Genomic DNA, 25,071 nt, shown 5'->3' with positions numbered 1-25,071 from the left:
TTAGAAAGTTGGAGTTGAAGTGATTCTTGGAATCTTAGACCCCTCAAGGTATGTAAATGATTTCTACCCTTGTATTTGGGTTTATTATCAAGAGTTTTAGTGATTTTAAGTAGAGAGAGGATGCTTATGGAAGTGGTAAGCTGATGAAGGGTAATATAGTGAATTAGGGTTATTTTAAGAGATGATTGGGAATGGATTTAAGCATATTTTGATATATATATATATATATATATATATATGTGTGTGTGTGTGTGTGTGTGTGTATGTGTGTGTGTGTGTGTGTGTGTGTTGTATTGTGGTTGATGTTAGATTGGATGGGAAGTTGAAGGATTGTTGAGTTTACAAGGGAAATGTTGTCCATAATTCGTTAAGCTCTATATGTATTTAAAGATGGTTAGTAAGCGAGGCAAATAGTCTAATTAAGGCCTATGTTATCTGAATTGTAGACTTGCTTTCGAGAGGTAGAAGTTGGACGATTGGATATAGTTTAAGGTATGTTAAGGCTATCCTTTCTTTCCTTTGGCATGATCCTATGATATGAGCCAACAAGCGAGTAAGCGAGCTTCCATATTACTCTACTCTTAGAAGCATTAGAAGTACTTCAGTCTTTGATGTTCATGTACCTCGTTTATGAGTGTTCCTTCTGTTCATGGGTCCAGTTTTATGTAGCCAGTTCTATGTATACAGTTTATTCATGCATTACATTCATTATATATTTATGTACATTGACCCGTGACCAGAAGGCGTTATATACGCGAATATTAGATATATGTGGAGTATGAGAAGAGAGATAGGCATTATACACACATTACCACTATGATGATGATATGAGAATCAGGCTGCACTTACCGCAGCAATGTATATGATGATGGCCGCCGAGAGGTCGATATGATATCAGAAGAGAGACAGGCGTTATACACGCACATATATCTGGCGTTATATACGCACACATGTATATAGATGTGTGACCTTCATTGATAGGCATGAGCATGCATATTATGCGCCCACAGTGGCATTGTCAGTTACACAGATTTATGCAGATACATACAGATATTAGTTCATACAAGTACATGCAGATAGTCATTTCAGCTTATGAGTTCAGATCTTATTCATGATTCTTGGATATATATGTTGTTCTTATGCCTTACATACTCGGTACATTATCCGTATTGACTCTCCGTTGCTCGGGGGGCTGGGCTTATGCCTGCAGGTACAGGTAGACAGACAGGTGGTCCAGCTTAGTAGGACTTTTATCCAGCAGCGATCAGTGCACTCCATTTGATCCGGAGTTGCAGTCTATTTTTGGTATGCTAGCTCTTTTGAGATGTATATGTATATGGGTATGACGGGGCCCTATCCCGTCCTTTCTACAGCTTTTATTCCAGTAGAGGTCTGTAGACAGTTGTATGTATTAGTCGGATGATGTAGCCTTGTCGGCTTCTATTCTTTTGTGTACAGTATATGTAGCAGCCTAGCTGGCTTGCACTGATTTTTCAGCATGTTTATGTATATACAGATTGTTCAGTGTTCATGATGTCGCCTATTTATGAGATCAGTTTAAGTCATGTATGGGCCCTAGATGTCCAGTAAGATTCAGATATGAGTAGAGGGGTGTTTGGTCACTAGAGGTCAGGCACTCATAACGACTCATCGGTTTGGGTCTTGATAGAAGTGGTATCAGAACAAACTTTCCTCCTAGACAACTACTTCCTTCCATTTTTATACCTTTCAATTCCAAAGTGATCACTAATCAAGTTGCAAGTTAATAACCATCTTACTAAAAAGTTAGGCCAATTAGATTAATCCTAATTAATCTTCAAATGAGGACTTAGTCTTACAGTTCCTAAAGTTGATCCTTTCTTTTTCATTTTTCCCTTTTTACCAAACTCTGAACATTTAGGAATAGACCATTTTCAGATGTAAGGCTAGTGACACGGACCACACAAGACAAGCTATGAACACTGTATGTTTTAGCAACAAATACAGACAAGAAACTAAAGCCTTAATCAAACCAAAGAAAAACAGATTTCATACTCAAGCCTCTTAATCATATTAGTTTAAGATTTGCTACAAAACATAGACAATTTAGTACCCACTCTAGCCTAAACTAAGGGAGAACATGATCATAGGTGTTGCCATTAGCAGTCTACCAACCCACAAACTCAAACTGAACCTGATTCCATTTTAATCTGAATATTAATTGATAAGACAAACAAACTGTTGATTTATCTTGTCTTTACTCTATTCTATGTGAGCAAGATCATTTAAGAAGGAAGGAAAAGAAAAATGGAATAATCTACTGTTATATTTTCAGAGAACCAGCAAACAGATTTAACTTATACCTAAGTATTTATTTTAAAAAAAGAAGAGAACACACCAGAAATTGTATCTAAATCAATTGTTAAGTTGAAACATTCATGGTTAAGAAGACCTTCATAAAAGACTCTACTTTACAAGAGAGGGTAATTCACTGGCTGATTAGCAAAAGGGATATGATTTCTAATTATAAACACAAGCACACATTACAAGTAATCTATTCATGTTCATCTAAACCAACATGTAAACTGCCTTATCTCCTTTAAACAACACCTAGGAGTTTGAGTAGACTAAAATAAGTTAAACTTCCCTACGTTGGTTCTACTTAGGATTATAGTTAACAAACTAATCATGGCTTCAAGAAGGAAGGAAATAAAAAATGAATTTTTCAAAGTACTTCAACCACACCCTTTCACAGTAGACATGGAATATTAGAGCTGCATAAACAAACAAATCAATAGGAAGTCCAACCAACCCACTTTCTAATGAGTTTCAACATAACATTCACATTGGTCCTACTGTGTTTGCCTCAAGTAAACCATAAGTTAAGCACACAACTAAATAGGGCAACCCTTAGCAGTAAGAACCACTATTAGCAAGCATCAAACCACAAGCAATTTAACTAAGGTAAATGCACTTAGACTAGGCAAAATTCTAAATAACGAAATAATTACCTTTTGTGTGCGCAGCCAAGAAAAGAATGAATTTGGGAGCTTTGTGCTTCCAACCTCAACAACTCAGCCAAGGGAAAATAAAATGAAGCAAGAAAATATTTTAGAACTGAGAAAACCCCAACTATTTTCAGTCAGGGTATTTAATTTATTTATTTTTTACTAAGAAGCTTTTGAAAAATCGAAATTTTCCAACTTCTTCAACTTTCGAATTTTTCCTCTATTTTTTCTATCTCGCTATTTTTCTCTCTTGTTGTTCTGACCTCTGTTTTTGTGAGATAGAACCCCAAAAATTCAACCAAGACTAACAATGAACGATGTGCCAAAAATTCAACCAAGACTAACAATGAACGATGTGGGACAAACCCTTTTTTCCAAAACCAAACGCTCAGTAAATGAAGCCAACGTCCCAGATCTAAAGGTATAACACACATGCGGTCTGATCTAACCCTTCTTGGATCGATCTGAACCAACATCCGCGAACCAATAGGAATTTGCGAAGAATAATAAACAACATAACCTAAAAGCAAAAGAAAATCATGATTTTGACTGAAAAATCTGAAAAATGAGTAAAACAAAGATTCATTACCGTATTTGGGTAAAAAGAACATGAAATTGGGTGGAACATTTAATGATTTCACCATAATAATCATGCAATAGTTGTGTTCTCTGCAACCTTGCCATTTTTGGAGGAAGAGACAGTGAAAAGTCGAAGGCGGCGCTAGGGTTACACCAAAGAGGGATGAGAGAGAAGCGGGGTGGGGGCGGGGTGATTTTGCAAAAGAAAAGGAAATGAAATAAAAGGGGGGTATACCCCCTCTTATTCGTTTAAATGAATTGGTCCGGGTCTCAGCCTGGCTTTGGTCTGGACTCGGTCCGAGTTTAAAGTATTAAGGAGGCCTATACGTTTATATATACACTAAGTGTATACACACACACACACACATATATATATATATATATATATATATATATATATATATATATATATATATTGATGAAATTTTAATTATAGGAAAAAGTAGGACATAATCATTTTATTAAAATAGTTTAAAAAATCAACCAAATTGTTAATGGGCCTAAAATCAGTGTTTTAAAAGGCAGTTTCAAGACTCGCCTCGGGGCGAGGCACTGGCAAAACGCCCCGGGGCTCACGTGCGGGACTTAGTTCCTGTGAGGCTTACGCCCTAAGCGTCCGACTGTATGCCCTAAACACGCCTAACGCCCAACGCTCGGGGCTCGCCTAACAGTTCTTACACAATTTATATATTAAATTCTTTAATTAAAATCGTTGACCCTTATAATTATTTAACAAATGAATGATACTTAATAGTTTTTCATCTATAGAAATAAGAAGATTGAGTGTAACTCAACTAACAAGTCGTAGTATTGCATATTTACTATTTGAGAACATCGTGAGGGTGAATATCACTTAATATTTCTTTTAAAAATACATAGCCGATTCGTACATTTTCACTTGTCATTGGTCTTTTGTCCTATATATCATAATTATCATATTTTATTTTCGCTATTTGAAAGTAATTTTCATTTTATTCATGAAGGAATTACGTTTTAATTATAATACTGATAAAGTTTATTGATATAAAATGAATAGTATGATAGTAATATTGTTTTAAGAAATTGTGATTTTTTTATTGTTTGAAAAGTTAAGATGTTAGAGTTGATTTGTATTCCATAATAGCTTTTATTTCATTGTATGGTTTATACTTGTAAATTATGTTATATATAATTACAAGTTGTAAGCAGGGGTGGCTCAAGGGTGAGGCTAGTAAAGCTTTTGTTTTAGACCCTCAAACTTTTGAGGCCCCAAAAAATTTTACCGATGAATTTTATGGTTTAAGTTTCTTTTAAATAATATTGAAGATTGTAAAAAGAAGTACAAAATATATATATATATATAACAAAAGAAAGAAAAAAACACTATCTACGTTTTAAAACTTTAAACTAAACTACTCAAATCTTCATATTATTAAATAAAGTTTTTATAATAACATCCCAGGTAATGTCTTTAAAACACATGGCTAATATCTTATTGACTTGAATTGATCCTCACTAATATAAATACTAATGTTACTATTATCATTTATTTACAGTTTTCTTTTATTTTTTATGTAATTTACCTATTTAAAAATATTTATTGTAATTATAATATTTTACGAATACTAAAAGTATATACCCGTGGGGCTTACGCCCCGTGCTTCGGGGCTTACGCCTTGCCGGGGCAAATGTAAAATGCTTGCTTTACACCCCCGCCTTTTAAAACACTGCCTAAAATTATGAACATGGCCTTAATTAATTCTAATCTGGCTGATCATTTCAATTACGACCCTTCTTGGCCTAATTAGCAAATTTTGAAATTAAATTACATTAATGACCTTATCAGATTTGAACCAATGAACTGGTTATTTTAAATAAAACCATTAAGAGGCTAATTTTACAAAAGATGGCCCTAATTTCTTTAAATCATGAACTGATTATGTTAATTGCGGTCATGGCAAATATTCATATATAAAAAGATCAATTTGCAATCATTATCATTTAATTAATTAATTAGCCTAATTAAAACATTTATGGGCAATTATGCATATTTTTTTTTGACAAATCATGCAAATTATATAAAAATTTGAAATTTAAAGGATTAAATAGTTAATTACTCAAATTACTTAAATTACTCAAACTTCATGGATTAAAAGGAATAAAGTATTTGCAAAATTTTGGTTTGTTGACAATTTTAAACAATTAAATAAATGATTATCTTCTAAACAAAGACCCTTCTCTCTCTCTCTCTCTCTCTCTCTTTAAATTAAATTTAACAAACCTCTCATAAAATATCATAAAAGTACCCATTAATTTCCAAATAAATTTATGATGCCATGAAAATCCCCTTTTATCAATTTAGGGGAGTGACTGACTTGGACAATTTATAAAAAATTATTTAAATCTTTCAAGATGCCCAACTCATTTTATTTATTATCCAATGACTCTGAGTGATTGAAATAAATTACGGGAGGTAAAAAATTAGGTGTCAACACCAACCTCTCACACCTCCTCACCGGCGCATCCTCGCTCCTCCTCTTCATATGTCTGAACCATCTCAACATCACTTCCTTCATCTTGTCCACCATAAGCATGCCGGAACAGTCTGTCATCATTTTTTTGATAATGTCTCTTCTATTTTAAAATATTTTTTTGGATAATGTAGTCTGTCATCATTTCTTTTACTTGGACTTCTTTCCTCTGATAGTTCAACACTAAAAGAACTCACATGACTGCCTTGGCATAATCCACTAAAGGCCCACCATACTGCGAAATAACTGTCAGAGTTATCAGTGATAAGCTAATATAGTAAAAGGTGATTAACACTCTCTAACTTGTCTCCGCAAAGATAACATTTAGAACACAGTTGAAAACCTCTCCTTTGAAGATTTTCGTGTGTTCAACAAGCATTTTGAGCAACCAATCAAGTGAAAGAAGCCACCTTATAAGGAGCATTTGTTTTTCATATTTTGTTTCAATGGCCAAAAAAATGGTGTTGATGTAGCAGATCAGCTAATGCTCCAGTCCCAAGTTGATATAATGTATTCCACCAGTTGACTGAAGACTGGATTATTGGTATATCGATCGGTCCAACACGGATTTATATGGGAGCCAGTTTCTTGATGTCTATCCTAAGACAACTGTGAACAACAAGAGTTCTTGTAAAGATACCTTTACTATGGGCTTTCTGCATGAGCTTGTTGGGGTTATGTTCCAATCTTTCAAAATTCAGTTAGTCTTTCCAACTCCCAATCATTCAAATATCTCTTGAAATTGAAGTGCCAATCATCTTGTTCACTGTTAGTAGCCAAAGTGGAATCAGGTAACAATAAAAGTCTATATAAATCTGAAAATTAATCTTTCCATGGTTCATGTCTAATCTAATTACTTCCCAAAAAGCGATCCTGCTTCAATTTCCACTTTAAACCCAATGTTACTTGCAAATTTCTTCCATGGAGCTTTAATGCTTTACCACAAACCACACCCATTGGGAGTAGTCACAGGCTCACAGCTTTAGTGATCCAACACCCTTGCAATCCAAAATTTTCATTGATAACTTCTTTTTGAAGTGCCTGTTCTTCTGAATAAAACCTCCATAACTATTCATCCGTAAACTGTAACTATGTTGCCTCAAGTTTCTAACTCCAAGGCCCTCTTCCCTCTCACAAATTGTTAATTCGGTCAACTTGACCACTTTAGCGAGCCTTGTCGTGTTCGGGGTCAAAGTACGTTTCATTGTTATATGTGTAGCTTTCTAGAGCTAAGATCTAAGAATGCATTCTAGGCACTGATCACAATTGGTATTAGAAGTATGCTGAGTCATATCAAATTTTGCAACTCATGGTAACTGCTAGAACTTTTTGGTTAAATTGGGCTTTACTAATGCATGCCACCCGTTATTATCGGCTTGGTGAGCCTTGTGCCAATTAAGCCACCTCTTTTCCATGTAAAGGATCATGAATCAACAAGAGGGTACGATTATTATTTTGTCGACAGCCAGTGGAAAGCATTTCTAGTGCCATATTGTTCTTGATTCATGGAAGTTCATGTGTTTTCAAATACCTGAATTAATAAGTAACAAAACGCTAAACTATTCTAAATGCTCTTGTTTGCCAAATAGAACATTTATTACAGCTGACACCTCTATGTACAATCTCCACGAAAACCTCTCCAAAGCCATTCTACATGCTCCCAAACGATACTAGTAAGTTACAGATCCAAACTAGTAAATTCTTATTTTGCATCAGTCCAGCATTCAAGGTTTTGACTGAGGGGGTCGACGAAGTCCAGGTATCTGCAAACAAAGTCACCATCAAAATGCATTTTCTCAGAAGTTGTAAGAAAATGTATGCTTATATGTAACATTGCAAAAATATGATTTATTCCAAAAGGAAACCAAGATATCGAAGAACACAAGTGCTTGGATTTCAACCAGGGATAGACTAGTGATAAAGACCCTCTACCTCAACAATAAAGTCGGGGTTTTGAGTCACCGGGGTAACATAGGGTCCGGAGTCTACCATACCCAAAAAGGATCAAATAAGAATAATACAAACTTCTTGGATTTTTAAATATCATGGTAGACACTACAATATGGTTCAAGAGCAAGTTCAACAAACTAACCTCAATTCCATGTGGGCCTATTCGATTATGGGAAATAAAATTGAGTATCAAATTGACAAATTCATCAGGCACATCTTCCTGCAGTGTTCAAAGGACAAGCAAATATTCAGAACTGCAACTCCAAATTAAAACCAATTGGCATCTTAAGAAAACAAAAATGGACCTGTATAGCATGGCCTGTGTGTCTGACGACCACCATTTGGAACTTCCCTTGCATTTGACCTATTGTGAGGGTTCTGTGACAATAAAGAGAAACAGTTGACAAATTGGTCTCATGCCTCGTCAAAACACAAACTAGAACAATGTAGTTCGTGCTTCTAGCTTTAAGCATCCCAGTTGTTATGAAATAAGGTTTTAGAATCCTTCACCAGAACAAAATCAAATCTTAACTGCTATCCTGATAGAGATTCTATTTCCTAGCATCTCATCAAGACATTGGGTTGCAAAGCACATTATATCTGAAAAAAAAAAAAAAAACTTGAAAGAGTCCAACACAACAGCATCATGGAAAACAAAAATACAAACTAACTCAACTGTAACAAATCCAATGGTATATCGAAGCTCTACAATGAAGGTTTTTTGTTTTGTTTTTGTGTGAGAGAAAGTAAGGTAGTTATAATGAAGGGTATTTCCACTAGAAAACTGTTATCCAATAAAAATCATAGCAACATCTATTTACTTGGAAGCTAGGTAGTTTCTGCTTACATGTTCTAAATGTTGGTTGTTTACGTTAGATATGGTTGGAGAACCCTATATAAGAGGGTTATAGAGTTGAGCATAAAAACACTTTTTTCTCTAATATCTTGTGTTCTATTTCAGTTGCATTAGAGGTAGTAAGGAGACCGCTAAAGGATAATACACTTTTCTGAAAACAAATGATATTACTATTGCGTTTACAGGCCTCTATTCTTAGTTCATGGACATGCAATGACAATGATAGAAATGGTAGTCCTTTATGTAATTGATAGATAAATGGCAGTCCTCTATTACTTCCAATGATATGTCCGCTGGTAGCTGCTCGTTTCTTGATATACTCAACAGAGACAAGTCTCCAGAGATTCTACGCAAACTTTGGCAATTCTACTTTCTGTTTAGGATTGCACACATTCCCAACCAATAGATAGTTAACTGGGATAAAATTGGCTATCATTTAGAGATACTTTTGCGAGAGGGAATGACCATGCAATTCCTCATTACAAGTGAGACTGCAAGCATAATATTGTTTAGGAAAGCCATGCACATTAATTGTTCCAACACGACTCACTAGTAAGTAAGTTATATCAGAAAAGGAACATAAGGAACAATCTCGTATACATAGCCACATATAAAGAAAAGAAATATACAGAACCATCTCGCATACAGAAGCTTCACATGCAGGCTAGCATGCATATGCTTTATAGAATCCACACAACCTTTACTACAGTGAAAAGTACACAACCTGTCAAGTCTGTCTGTCCCAGCTAAAAGCAATAACTTTGGCACAGGAGATGACAAAAACTTTTCTGAAAGGCCTTCATACCTGAGACAAGAGTATTACAATTTCAGGTTCAAACTAATTTAAAAAAAAAAAAAAAGATTTCAGGTTCAAACTGGCATATGCTAGAAAATGGAAAACACGACGCTCAGCTTTCTGTGCAGCAGCGCTAGATGACAGAGCTCTTGAAGCATGACACAGACTGCAAAATCAAGAGACACTTCTCGAGTCTAAAAACTAGTCAATGCCATTCTAAAAGGAAGTTAGCAGTTAAAGAAATCCTGAGGGAATTAAATAAAAACAAAGTCATTCGAAGAGGAGCTTTAACTTGTTGGTACTATATTCTGAGACTAGCTAAGAGATTAACAGTCATTTCTTCTGCATTGCAATCATGTGATTAAGTCGATCGAACACACACATAGAGTACAACCACAAGCTCGGGGCCCAACAATCATAAGTTTAACAATTGGTCCTTTTCATTCTGAGTGCTGTTAATGTTTATAATAAATCATAAAAGTATCTGTCTTAACACCTTTTGGTTTGGTTTTGTTTAAGGGAAACAGTTAAAAGAATACTCACCTCTACTAATGTAGAACATTAAGTTTTAAAATCCTAATAATACTTGATACGAAAGTATTTTGCAGACACTTCAATGATTGAAGGCCCCTTCAATATTTGAATCTGTCTCGGATACATAGATGTCAGGAAATGTGAAGGCAGCTGTAACCAATTGGCAAGGACAGTGGCAAGGAAAAACATAGGTTTATAACGTCAATGTGCATCCTACGGTCAGTCTGATCAGAAAGAAATCATCGGTGTTCTGAAGAAAGATCAGAAGCAATATCTTGTATAGATTTAGATGTCTTCAACTGTTGAATATTTGGTGTAATAAGAAAATTATACATGATTTTTTCAATGTATTGGACTTCAGAGACTTTACATATTTAAAGGAGTAAGTTCATCATAATCTGTAACTTCTTAATCATGAAGGACTAAATACATTATGTTTGACGTAATAATTTTAAGTGTGACCACTATCTTACTGATTGAATTGGTCTACCATAACCTTCAAGACAACAGGCAAACGAGGAAAGCCAGGAATCTTGTGCGAGCTGGACATTGAGAAAGCATATGGCCATGTTAATTGGAAGTTTCTTCTCAAGGTGTTAGAATGTATGTGTTTTGGGGAGAAATAGATCAGATGGATTAGTTATTTTATCTCTAGTGTTAAATTCTCAGTCTTGATTAATGGAGGACCTGAAGGATTTTTCTCGGCACAGAGAGGTTTAAGACACGGAGACCCTTTATCTCCTTTTCTTCTCATTCTTGTCATGGAAGGTTTGAACAACATGATCAAAATTGCTAAAATAACTGGAAGACTGTCATGATTTGAAATGGCCAGCAATTTGGAATTTAGCCAGGAAGTCACGCACCTCCAATATGCTGATGACACACTAATTTTCTGTGACGCTGAAGAGGACCAACTCAGAGTACTCAGGACAATTCTGGTTTTGTTTGAGGGCATCTCAGGGTTGCACATTAATTGGAGGAAGAGTTTTTTGTATCCTATTAACTCTGTGCCTAATATGGATCTTTTAATTCAGGTTTTGGGAGGAGAAGTAGGTACACTGCCTACCACATAGTTAGGAATGCCCTTGGGAGCCAAATCAAAGTCCAAAGAAATTTGGGATTCAGTAATTGAGAAGTGTGAGAAGAAGTTGACAGGGTGGAAGGCTCAATATTTATCCTTGGGGGCGGGGGCAGGATCACTCTCATAAACTCAGTATTGAATGCAATGCCAGTTTATATGATGTCTCTATTTCCCATCCCAGTTGGGGTTATACAGAGGATTGACAAGATTAGAAGGGATTTCCTATGGAATGGCAACAAGGAGAAAAAGGGATACATCTACTTGAATGGTGCAAGTTGATACATGGGAAGAAACAAGGTGGTTTAGGAATCAGAAATTTGAAAAGGCAGAGCAATGCACTCAAATTGAAATGGTTGTGGAGATACTCTCAGGATCCTCAAGCTTACTGGGTAGACATAATCAGAGCAAAATATGGTGAAGATAACAACTGGATAACAAAGGAAGTAAATTCCCCTTATGGAGTGAGTTTATGGAGATCTATTAGAGCACTTTGGCCTTTAATGAAGGCTAACCCTACTATCAGGGTATTCAATGGTTGTAAAACATCTTTTTGGGGGGGGAAAATGGCTAGGAAATTCGTGTCTAAAAGATCTTTTCCCAAGCATTTATGCCTTGGACCTACAGAAAGAGATAACAGTAGATAGAGCATGGTCAACACAGGGATGGAACTTTCAGTTCAGAAGAAACCTAAATGATTGGTAAGTGGATATACTAGCAGAACTGTTCAGCAGATTGGAAGAATTCAAAGGTACAGAAGGGGGACCTGATAGATTATGGTGGCAAATAGACAGTAAAGGACTCTTCAGATTCAGTTCAGCATATAAGCTACTCAACAAAGATATCCAACAGATGGCCAACTGGCCATGGAAGAACATTTGGAAAGTTTCAATTCCATACAAAGTATCGTGCTTCTCCTGGTTGATAGCTTGGGAAGTGGTGCTGACATATGACAACCTTAGCAAGAGGAAAATCAATCTTTGTTCAAAGTGTTACTTGTGTGGTGAAGAAGCCGAGACAGTCAGCCATCTATTCCTAAACTGCAGGGTCACAGACATGTTATGGAAGATCTTCATTAGCCTTAGAGGCATTGTTTGGACAATGCCAAAGAAGATTATTGAAGTCTTGTTTAGCTGGGAAGAAGCAGGAGCAGGATTGATATACAGAGATAGATGGAGGATTGCCCAGCTTGTATTTGGTGGACAATCTGGAAAGAGAGGAATTCCAGATGTTTTGATGATATTAGCAATTCAGTTCAGAAGATTAAGTTGGATTGCTTTAGACTCTTTTGCTTTTGGTATATACAGGAGATATTGCTTCAGTGATATACACCCTTGTTTTTTGTTAGGTTTCTGAAGCAGTTTTTCTTCTTTCACTTGTAAATATGGTTTCAGCACAACCTCAGGTGCTGTTTATATAAATATATACAATATGTTACCTTCTCAAAAAAAAAAAAAAATTCAAAGGGTTTTGAAATTGCACAGAAAACCAAAAAACAGCTTTTTTTGCTAGAGAATTGATGCAACACAGTTCCAAATGGTCTCCTAGGACCCTAAATCCGAGATTCAGTGATTTCTAAAACAGCACAATATGTCAGGATATATAAAAGAACTAGAGTGGATAAGAAGAAAGAATAGATCATACCACCCTCTCCAATACTGTTCGGTTTCTTCAAGTCTTGCTCTATGCGTGTAACTGCAGTACAAGTGTTTGGCAATGGGTAATTAGAAGCGTCAAAAGCCAACACCAGAAACTAAAAAAATTAATACATCTAGAAACCCAGTCTACTATCACACGTCTGAAAAAAAAAAAAAAAACTGAAAGAAAGAGCTGCCCCTTCCCCCATTACCATCCTTAAAATAAAAATAAAATAAAATAAAAAGAAGGAAAGAAATGGCAAATATACACATGGTTACACACCATTTTTTTGAGTCATCATATTTCAATGTGCTGGGGATTGATACACGAGCAGAGTCAATATTTCTCAAAGAGCCTGATTTGACACTCCATTCAATCTGTAGATGCATAAAATTTTCAAATAAAAACTTGAGAGCCTCAACAAACTGCTGTCAGAAATGGAAGGAGTTCTAAGCATTGTTACCGCTTTTTCAGGGGTCGAGAAATGCTGCATCCTGTTCGACAGAATCTTCTGCATATGAATCAATGAGGCCATTGCTGTACCCTGATATATCAGGAAATCAGTACATAATGAAACAAAAATCATATCTCTAACAAGTTAGAAAGATTGACAACCTCAACAACGTCCACAACCACCAAGCCAGCCAGACTTGGAAGTGATTTTTTTGCAGCAACATGAATTGCAACTGCACCTCCCATACTGTGACATAAACAGAAAACTCTAAGCACCACCTCTTACTTGTGGTACAGAAAACATTTAACCCAAGCATGCAGTTAATCAAAATAAAAAGCTGAAATAGTTAATTCATAGCAAGACTAAAATTTCTTTCGAGGGAAAACATATAAAGGTTTCTTTCCTTTTCTTATCCTCTCAAACCATTTTCATTGTTGGTAACAAATATCTAGGAACAAATGACAAGAATTCAGACCAACCAAAAAATGGAGAAAGCAACGAAAGATACATTTCAGGACTCTTCAGACAGGAATATAAAATGGAAAAAGGCGAGGAAATGCAGCAAATCATTGAGTAAAAAATTCCAAGTAATCATCAGACTGATGGATGCAACAGATATCGATTTGGTTTACAGACCACTGCCACACTAATAGAAGTAATTCAGTTATTAAATTACTGAGCTAACGTAAAAACATTGTCCAGGGAATTGCGTCCAAGTAAAAAGCTTTGTGCCTCTTAGCTTGCAGCTACATAGAAACGATATAACACAGTATCTTTTATTTAGCTAAACACAACAGAGATGAATGCGAAGACATCAAACATTTTGGCATGAACAGAAATGGATACTTTAGATTTGTGTTAATCTACCAAGGGCAGAATGTAATACAAAGTGCTGTATATAGAGCCTCTGAAGATAGATCCTTTATTAGTCCCAAAAATGTATGATCTTGAAAACTATGTTTTTGATTAGCATATCAACCTAATAATTATTTGGGGCTGATCCCCTAGGAGTTGTTCTGCTTCCAGCATTGCATACACCTTTAGTGCTGTAAGTAGATATTTCTCTACTCATAAAGTTATTCCCTACATAGTAACTAGTCAAAAGAAGGCATAAATAATCGATGCACTAACTTCATGAGTACAACCTGTGACCAACAAGCACAATTGCAGGCGGAGCATCTCCATACATTGTCTTCAAAACAGAAATCACATCACTGCATAGCGTCTGCAACCAATTAAGACCACCATAACATGAGAATTGGAGCAAAAAGAGTCTCAAAAGCATCAAATGCTGAAGCTCATAGTAGCAAGATACATATTTCATAAGTACCTCAATGGACAAATCTACATCATTTTGAGTAGATGACTTTCCATGTCCTCTTAGATCCATGGCCATTATCCTAGCTTTCTCCTTAAGTTTGCTTGCTGCCAATGCAAATGAGAGCCTGAGAAAATAAAACTGCATCCATTTAGCATACTGTTTCTCGAATTTCAAAACTGATGTTCAACTACTTCATAGCAAGATACAGATAGAGGGAGAGAGCAAGCAAAACATTCACCAACAGTCTCTGTACCCTCCAACAGAAAGAAATTTTCCAAGCATCTTGAAATAACTAAGGAATTCACTAAAACTAACTGACCGCATAAAGTAAGAACAAGGTCACCAAGATTTTCTTAAGGCCATTGACTGACCTCTATGTTCCGGAAAAGGAAGTCAATAAAGTAAACTGTTGAACAGAAGACTACTGGCAAAGCAAGACACCTGGCATTTAGGTAAAACCCCCGTAAAGTGGTTGTACTACATTTGATTATATTCTCAAAATCCACCACCTAGGCGTTTACTCAGCTCCTTTTCTTCACTAAGTTTCCTCATTCATATGATGAAAGCTTCCAAATCTCCCCCAAAGTAAGCACAAATTCCTCTTCCGCGCAAGTTCTCTGCTAGAAGATGCTTGAACTCCCAAGTCCAATCCCTTGACACCAAGCTATGCAAAGTTTCTAGCGCCTTTTCTTTTGGGATAAATCAAATAAATTTCATTTATAGCACACAAGATGGTGCGTGTATAACATATAAATTTGTGGTTCAACCACAATCGCATATGTGGAGTTTGGGTTTCCCTTGTTCGATATCTCTTATATTTTTTCAAGAATAGTGGATTGAGTCTTACCTAGATCGATGATCCAGAAAATTGGCAGGGATAGGAACACAGCTTGGAGGAAGATCTCACCGTCCATTTTTTTTATTGCTAACTGAGAAATCCCTGAGGGCCAGCTGGCACATGGTTCAAAACGGGATGGATAATGAGTCTGCACCTTCACTCTTCTCCACTTAAATACCTGGCTTTTGTTTGTGGTAGGGTTTGAACCCGTAACATGCGCCTAACCTACACATCACCGGTGCACTCTTACCACTAGACCGAACCCTTGCGGCGACTACCTCACTAGGTCTTTTTTATAGAAATCTATTTAAAATGAGTGAGAGAAGCAAGAGATGTTCCATACTAGTGAGAATGATGTTAAAGGGTAATAAAAGATACTTCTTTCTTCATTATTGTTCTATGTAAGCAGTGGACAAGGCTCCCCTTCGAACTGTATAATCATATCATTCTCCACTCCTTAACCACGCCATTCTGCAATCAAACTATTGTTTTCTACCAAAATGTGAGAACAAGGAAGTGCAGGCTTTCCTATTTGGCTCTTCCTAATTCCACTTTTTCTTGATCTCTCTGGCATCTTCTGCACTTGGTCTATGCCTCATAGCCTCAGGTAAGTAGTGTGGCTTACAGAGGGTGCCTGATTATCACATGCGGAAGAAGCTAAAACAACAAATTCAAACTAAACTATTGTAAACGAAGGAGTTGCTATACATCTTTTTCTGCGTCTTGTTTTTCAGATTAGGCCATAAAAACTGATCTTCTCCTCCTCCCCAAGTCACCTGCTTCTACTCAGAAAAAGCTCCTTTTTTTGGACTCTGATGTATTATTGGCCCATTAGCGCAAAAAGATTGCCCAATAGATGGAAGAGACATAAGAACAACATGCAGAGTGGAGAATGCTCCCTTAGTTGGATGTCTTAATTTGTATTTTGTTTGGCTATGATTACTAATAAGAAGGTTGAAATGCCAATTTTTTAATTCTTTTAGGAGGAAAGGAGGAAAAGCAGGGTACAAATCTAAGTTGTTCCAATGTCACTTTTTGTTTGTAAAGACTAAAATGTCATCCAGCTTAAATGCCTTTATTATGATCCATATTCATCTGGAACAAATCTAAAATGAGATGTGGTTATACACTTTGTAACTACAACAACTACAGCAGAAACATAAGAAAAACTCATAACTCAGATTAGATGTTAGAAAGTTGCACCACACCCCACTTGTGGGAATACACTGGGTATGTTGTTGTTATGTTAGAAAGTTGCACCAAATGAATACACCTACCCAGAATAACCACCACCATGCAGGCAAAAAATAACAGGGCCTTCAGTTCCTGCCATATAAACATGAAATACCTGAAATGACAAAGCAAATAAAAGATGATCTTGCTACTTGACTACAAAAAGAAGAGCATAAAGAAAGGTACTACAAGGGGGGAAAGACAAAGTAATACTATGACACTCTCGGGCAGAGAGAAATATTTTGTCACGAAACAACTGAGTTTTCAAATCACTAAGAAAATTTAACAGAAGTTAGCACAAACATCATCTGAATCTGGGATCTGAATGTCATCCTCTTGATCGAAATAATCTGACCAGTCTAAAGGTGCATATTTCTCTGAAGACTTCCTGCAGAAATAATTAAGACAAAATTTTCAACCAAATGATACTCTAATATAATTAATCAAAAACAATAAATCTCTACACTTCTACATTTAGGTGTTGAATTGCAAATCGAGACACCTTTATCTGACCTAAAGCCCTAAAAGAGGCTCCCCTGTAACTAATATGCTAGCATCAAGTAGATGTTTTTTTTAATAGTAGTTTGAATTTCATAAACTACACTTGGGAAGTGCATATATATTAAGGGGTCGTTTGGTAGGATGTATTAGAAAAATAATGTATGCATTAGCTTTGTGTAATACTAATACCTTGTTTGGTACACTTTTTCAACCTATGCATAACTAATACAAGTATTAATTATACACCCTATTTGGTATTATCCTATGTATAACTAATACACAGCAAACCATGGTATTAGCAATTCAAGGGTTTTAATACATGCATAAGCATCGCTATTAGACACAATTGCTCCTGAAATCTCTCAAAACCTTTTCTAATTATTAAGTTTGAGGGTATTTTTGTAAACAACCATTTTTTTAAAATTATGCAATGCATGTTATTTTTAATACATTAAACCAAATAGTGGATAAGAAATAATCTCAGCATAACTAATGTCAACATTACCAATACACCCTATTCAACATTATTCTTATACACCCTACCAAACGACCCCTAACAGAAAAATGTTTGAATTTCCTTCGAACATTTTAGCGATTCTATGAAGTCTACAAAAGAGTTGCCACTGTTTACACCAGTCAGATTACACCATGTACAAGGTCGGGGTAAGGTCCGCGTACACTCTACCCTCCCTCAACCCCACCTGGAGGGATTATCTTTGGGTATGTTGTTGTTGTTGTAGATTACACCATGAATTTAACATTTGTAAACATCTGGAGTATAAGCAAAAATTAGCAAGAATCTCATCTTCGAAACACCTGCTGTTCTTTTCTTGATAAGGCAAAACACCTGCTGTTCTTCCTTCCAAACTGTCCAAAAAGACTAGTTTGGTATTGCTTTCCGAGCCACTACAAAATGCTTCTGCACTAATGTTGCAGCCTTTATCGACCTGAGGATCATCCACTGCACCCTACCTATATCAGGGAACATGTTTCAAATCTCCGAAACATATCTGCAGTGCAGCAGTAAGTGCCTTGGTAATTCTAGGTCTCTCGTACACATATGACACTTGTTAAACAGATTGTAATCTCTTTTCTGTAAATTATCTTGTGTGAGGAAAACTTCCTGAAGGGCAATCCATTCAAACATGTGCTTTAGTTCTTCATTTCATCTTCCATGGCCATTCTACATTTTCTGTTATCCCTCTGCTTAAACTTTTACAGTATGACATCACTGCAAATTTTCCATTTCTACTTGCTTCCGATTATACACTACCAGGGATCTTCACTATTTCCTTCACTTCTCTGATCATATAGTGAAGCCACTCTATCAACCTCAGTCAATCATCCTTGCTGTCTGCAACTGCTTCTTCCTGATTCACTATTAGTGGGCATATGTAAGAGACGTGATCTTTAACGATTGCTGCTTAATCTAACCATCTCGCCACCTTCCTTTTATTCCTTCCATCCCCTACTTTCAGTTTGACCATTTGTTTTGAAAATGTGCCAAGAGATTGCTTAGATGCTTTCATAGAGCCACCCCACTGCCAGAGCAGGTTCTGCTATTCCAAAAAGCATAAATTACATCTTTTATCATGTTGACCTCTTTCCAAAAGTCTAATTGCTTATCGTCAAACCTCTATAGCGATTTTAAGGGTAGACATAGGATAATTTCAGATCTTTTGCCTCCAAACCTCTTAGGTGTAATTATTATGGACTGCTTTACAAAATGAAATTGTCTTTTTGTTGCCTTAGGAAGCACCTCATTAACTTGTTTATTTGTTTGACAAATTTTTTGGGGAATGTGGTGCAGTGACATATAGAAAGTGGAGCATCAAGTAGAAGTTCTTAACAATAGAACAAGTTAGTAGTTTTCTTAGCACAGATTGAACTTGCCCTATCAATGGAGTAGAGTGACTATCCTTAATCTCCCCCTTTTTCGGCATTGGTCTATTATGATCTGACTCGGCTGAGCATTGTTATTAAAGATGCATCGCTTCATTAGTTAAGTATAGACCTCAACTCTCTATAGTGTATATGTTACAATCATAAAGGTCACTGTGCTGTTAGGAAGGCACTTGAGCTCCATCACTTCCACAACCGTCCTCAAATAAAATGCAAAAAGGCAGTCACCGACCTTCCAAACACTTGAAGGAAAAGCGCACTATAAAAAGGACAATTTGTAGCTCCACCAGTTTTTTCGACCTCTCAAAAATGAACCCGACACTTCCGGAAATAGGTCAAGTAAATGCAATATGTCCATGAGAAACATTTAGGTTATGACATTTCCATACATGACAAGAATAGATACTTTTTGTGTCATTAGTCAGTTCCTTGGCCAATTATAACAAGCTCAACTAGGTACCTCAATAAAAAATAACTGGATGTTCCTATACATTAGGTTTACCAAGATTCCTTATTTCTGAAAATGTTATCTCGATTACTATGTATATCTCCAAAAAATCTCCACAGCAAAAGCTAATCCCCCCATTAAACAGTAAAAAAATAGCAAGAAATACCATCATCAGAGCTTCTCCATTAAAAATAAAAGAAGCCATAAATGTAAAAATCATTTTTAGTATCTCTAAAATGCCAATCACACAACTTCATCAATAAAAAAGAATGCGAATCACACAATACAAATAAATTTTATTCGAAACCCACAATACATTTTCACATACTACACAGACATAGGAAGGAACAAGCACCCAAAAGTTCATTTTTTTAAGGAAAATGGAGACATAAAAAGAGGTTTACCGAATGGGAGGGCGAGAAGGGACAGAAGAAAAGGCAGAAGGAAGATTGTGGGTTTCTTCTGAGCCTTCTTCTGGAAGTGATGTAAGGTTTGATGAATCCATTTTTGATGATCACTCAAGTACTATGTGCTGTTTCAAGATTGTGGTTTATTTTCAAGAATTCCTGTGTGATTTGATGCTTACGATGTTTCTCATATCATACGTGTTGGGTAAAATTCTGCTTTTCAGTTTTGAAGCCCTCTAGCCCACTAACAAGCCCAACCCACAAGTAACATATTGGATTGGGTCATTCGCACAAATGGGTGGTTTTTAATTTTTGGTCCCACAAATTTATGGTCTTTAAATTTTGGCCGTCAGTATTTTTGGCGCGGCATAAGCTTAGATTTCACTCGGTAAAGTTTATCGCTCTATATATGTATCATAACATCCACTATGACCGTACCCGGATAGAGATGATGGTTTTTAATCTGAAAGATATTACATCACTTATGCCACATAACTTAATTCCTACATAATTTGTGCCAAGCAAGGCAAAAGTGCCATTTTCGAAGACAAATGTTACACAACATATGCCAAGTGAAGGTGTGTGGATACTCCATTAAATAAGCAGCAGGGACAAAAATTAAAGACCAAATATATGAGGGCCAAAAATTAAAGAGAAGTGTGTTTGAAGGACAATCCGTGCAATAAAAAAAAACCTATTTTGGTCACTTCATTTAACTGGTAGCCACCTTACATGTTATTTTGCATGAATATTCAGTATATTCAGTTTAGTGTATAATACTATTTTCAAATTTATAGCGATTGAAATATAATACTTCGAAGAATTTTTACACAAAAACCGAATTTATAGCGATTCTACAAAATCAAAAATCGAGTCGAGACAAGAAAGGGTTGCTCAGATGGTAAGCACCATCCATCTCCAATCCGAAGGTTGTGGGTTCGAGTCACCAAAGGGACAAAAACGAGGAGCTCCAGGGGGAGGGGTAAATAATAATTAAAAAACTGAGTCGAACCGACCGGACGCCGACCCCTATCCCTATCCTTATCTAATGACCACTAAAAGGCATTTCGGCAAGAAATATGATAGACCCAGTTTCTTTCACCTACTTTATCTCTTGTAAATATGAACATTTATACTGGTAACTTGTTACACCTCTGAGATTTCAGACTTATTGCATTGAGAGTGGACTAATGCGAGCTTAAGGTGAATAAGAAGTCCTTACGAGATTAAGGAAAGTATTAGATAGCTTAAAGTGTGTACCATAGGATTTTGAAGTCATATGAGTATGTGGAACTAAGTTCGTTGAAGGAAGTGAGATGTAAGTCATGTTTGGAAAGGTTTTCGCCATAATTGAGCTAATATTTATTTAGTAATGTCTAGAGGAAGGGCTATGGGGCCTCTTGTATGGTTAATGAAGTGTTATGCAAGTGTCAAGAAGGTTCCATAAGTATTGGGAGTCAAACGAATCGAAAGGAGCAACTTATCAGAAGATGGCACTTTGACGGACCGTATAATATTTGACGGCCCGTCAAATGTTGGAGCACCACCGTATAACGGTTACAGTGAGCTGTGCAAAGCTGGGCATTTTGACGGACCAGTTTGATGGACCACAGAAATTCCTGTGGCCCGTCAAATTGTATCTCCCCAGCGTGAAATAGTCACAGTGAGCCATGTTTGACGGAGCATTTTGACGGCCGTAGGAATTTTGACGGCCCGTCAAAGTGGGCGCAGAATTGCCGTCGGGTTTTTAAGTCACACTTTATATATTTCGTTTTACTTCATTTGGACCTATTATTTTCCCAAAATCAGATCCAAGAGCTCTCCAAAAACCCTCTCTTCAACTCCATACACGAATCTAAGCCAAGTCCAAGAAAATTAAGAGATTTAAGTGCTAAGGAGCTTGCTAGGGCTTGTGGAACTCAAGTTTTTCTTGGGTGTTGATGCTAAGGTTTTCACTTTGGTGGAGTAAGTTGATCCAAGACTTGTTCTTGTGTGGTTAAGGTAAGTTTTCACATCTTTTATGGTTGGGGCTATTTGATTGTACACCATTTGGTTGAAGGAAGGAAGAAAAGGTGAAAATGGGGTCAAGTATGAATTTAAGGATATTATGAGCTATAGGTTATCTTGAATTCAAATTCTTGGCATGTTAGGAGTATAATCTTGTTGTGGATGTTATAGATGATGTTGAGGAAATATTGTATTTAAGCATATATGGTGTTGTGTTGTAGCCATTGTTATGAATGATCATGAAAAGGGGTTTTGGGATTGGATGATGCTTAACTTGAATGAAATCTCTTGATTATGGTATTGTTGATAATGTCATTGTTGATTGGGAGCTGTTTGGAATTTGGTAGAAGTAGATGAAATAGGGGAAATGCTGCCCAATTTTCGCTAGCTTACGAATTACACTCGTTTGAACTTAAGGGTGTCATGGAAGCCTAACCTTGGTATGAAACCTCTTAAATGTAGATTTATCGAGCTTTGGAGGTGAACGTTAAGTAGTTATGAAGACATAAAGGTATGTAAGGTTAACCCTTCTTTCTTAAGGCATGATCCCATTGATGTATACCCTCATGTGGAATCCATAGTATCTTCCATGATGATTTCATTCCTAGGATCACTAAAGCTCATGATCTTGATATTCTCACGATATCATTGGTCTCGCCCTATGATAGTTGATCCTCTAAGGAAGGCTATAATGAAAATGATGATGATGATGATGCTGTTGAGGATATGTATGTACTCCTATGTATATATATAATTATATATTAAAGTACGACTACTAAGAACACCGAGCTTATATGGCCGGGTATGATGTCTATCGTGCGCGCACCACTGCAGCTGGGTACGGATGACACTGAGCCTTGGTAGGTCCAGGTACGTATAACACCGACCCTTATCATAGTCGGGTATGTAAGACACCGAACCTCTATGGTCGGGTATGATACCACTATATGAATAAATGTATGAAATGGAAGTTTCCCATTAGAAAGAGGGTAAGTAAATATGATGAACGTCGCTAGAGGTATAAATGGCTCTTTCATTCCATGAATTTTCTGTCTTATGTTATTTCTCCTGCTTCTATTATGTTGTTGATTATGCTTTACATACTCAGTACATTATTCGTACTGATGTCCTTTTATTTGTGGACGCTGCGTCATGCCCGCAGGTGGACAGGGAGATAGACTTAACCCATAGACTGCTTGTTCAGAGATTGCATAGAGGAGCTCCATTTGATTCGGAGCCGCAACTGTTGGTACTATTCTTTTGTGTATATGTATGGGCATGGCGGGGCCCTGTCCCGTCCTTATGATGATATTCATACTCTTCTTAGAGGCTCGTAGACAGTCATGTATAGTAGATGTCTTTTGCCTTGCCGGCTCCTATTTTGGTACATCATTTTGTTAGCCTCGTTGGCTTGTGTACATGTGTATGGGCATAGTTGTTGACGTTGATATATAAAAGTGCTTTAGCCGTTGGAAATGGCATTGTTGAGGCATAGAATTGTTAACAGGCCATGTGGCTCACCTAGAGATGAATGTGAAAGTACGATGAGAGGTGCCCGGTGGGTTAGCTCCAGGTGCCCTTCATGGCCCTCCGGTTGGGTCGTGACATAACTGTTGCATCATTGTTGTGCTGATTTTGTATTCGGAAGTACCAAAATTCATTACAAAAATTGGTTAAAATTAAGATATCCATTAGACAAGTTAATTTAATTACATCTACTTATTAGTATCATAGTATTATTTATGTCAACCCTCATCCGGAAAAGAAAGTGATTTGATTAAATCTATTGATTCAACAAAAACTAATCGAAAGAGGTTTTTGTTATCATTGGTATAACTCGGGCGAGAAAACATTTATGTTCTTATATCACTAATTGTAAACTATTTAATTACACTAATCAAAAGAGGTGTTTTTAATAGTTACTTTCAAGTGAATATATAATTACATTAGAAATAAGCAATTATTCTTTAGTGAAATTAAATAATAGAATCAGAATTTTTATAATAATCGTATCAAAGTGGATTCAAGGATTCCCAAGTCCTTTTAAAAATTTATACTCAATCAATTTCTTTAGGAAAAGGCATAAGTACCCCCTGTGCTATATCTGAAGTTTCCGGGACACACCGTATCTTTACCGGGGGGGGGGGGGGGTTTCCTATTACCCCCTAAACTTAGTTTTCCTTATTTCTTTTCACCTTATGTGCCAACGTGGACCAAGATGTGCGAACACCTCCTTCAAGCACGTAGGAACTTAAAAAAATGCTCTAACTTATACGAAATGGTCATGTGTCAGTCCGAAAGCTGATTTTCAATAGCTCTTCGTTCAAACACAAACGCTTTTCATCCCCATTTTATCACCCACTTTCAAGAGCTCCAAATCTGAGTTTGGGTTTCAAAATTCAACAAACACTCAGTCAAATCAGCACCAATCAAGCTCAAATTTCAACTACAACTTCACAATAACATAATCACCAAAGTCCAGTAATCAATTTGGCCAACAACTAAAAATTTTGACAAACCCATTTTTTTCATTCTTCAAGTTTTTTCAAGGTTCAAAAATGGTGGATTCTAAATTCATTCTTCATTTTCGAATCTCAGCAGCAACTAAGGATCTAGAATGAGTTTAGTACTTGAATCTTAACTTGAAAACTTCCAACCTTCGAATCTGCTCAGCACCTCCAACCCCTTTTCGAGTTCATATAGAACAATAACAAATTTTATTGTTCTAAACATAAAGTGATATTTCCATTATATTTTAGAATTAAAAAGAAAACAAAAAGGAAGAAAATGGAATATATTTAAAAAAAATTTAGTAAATTACATGTGGCAGCATGTGTATTTCACTGCCTACCAAGAGTTTGATGCTCTATGCCACGTCAACACTTAGGGTGGCGTTTATTACACTTTAAAATAGTTCAGGGGGAGGGGTGGGGGTGGGGGGGGGTGTAATAGGACCCCCGTAAAGAAAAGTTGTGTTCCTGGAACTTCAGGTATAGCTTAGGGGGTACTTATACCTTTTCCCATTTCTTTAC

The 25,071-nt window shown here is 36.4% G+C and overlaps 1 protein-coding gene across 1 annotated transcript; it reads right to left on the bottom strand.

Moving 5' to 3' along the window:
* Positions 1-7,502: 7,502 nt before the first annotated feature.
* LOC132054476 (uncharacterized) lies at positions 7,503-20,221 on the bottom strand. The gene is made up of 13 exons (XM_059446479.1): positions 20,030-20,221; positions 17,078-17,162; positions 16,819-16,889; positions 14,713-14,827; positions 14,528-14,607; positions 13,544-13,628; positions 13,392-13,472; positions 13,211-13,305; positions 12,935-12,985; positions 9,607-9,687; positions 8,332-8,404; positions 8,169-8,246; positions 7,503-7,839 (listed from the first exon to the last, which is right to left on the bottom strand). The coding sequence occupies exons 1-13, from the start codon at positions 20,128-20,130 to the stop codon at positions 7,801-7,803; spliced, it is 1,035 nt and encodes a 344-aa protein (XP_059302462.1). The 5' UTR covers positions 20,131-20,221; the 3' UTR covers positions 7,503-7,800.
* Positions 20,222-25,071: the final 4,850 nt, after the last annotated feature.

The sequence above is a fragment of the Lycium ferocissimum genome, chromosome 1, assembly GCF_029784015.1.
Source record: "Lycium ferocissimum isolate CSIRO_LF1 chromosome 1, AGI_CSIRO_Lferr_CH_V1, whole genome shotgun sequence".
NCBI lineage: Eukaryota > Viridiplantae > Streptophyta > Magnoliopsida > Solanales > Solanaceae > Lycium > Lycium ferocissimum.
Note: the sequence above shows the minus strand (reverse complement) of the source record. Positions and strands in the feature narration are given on the sequence as shown.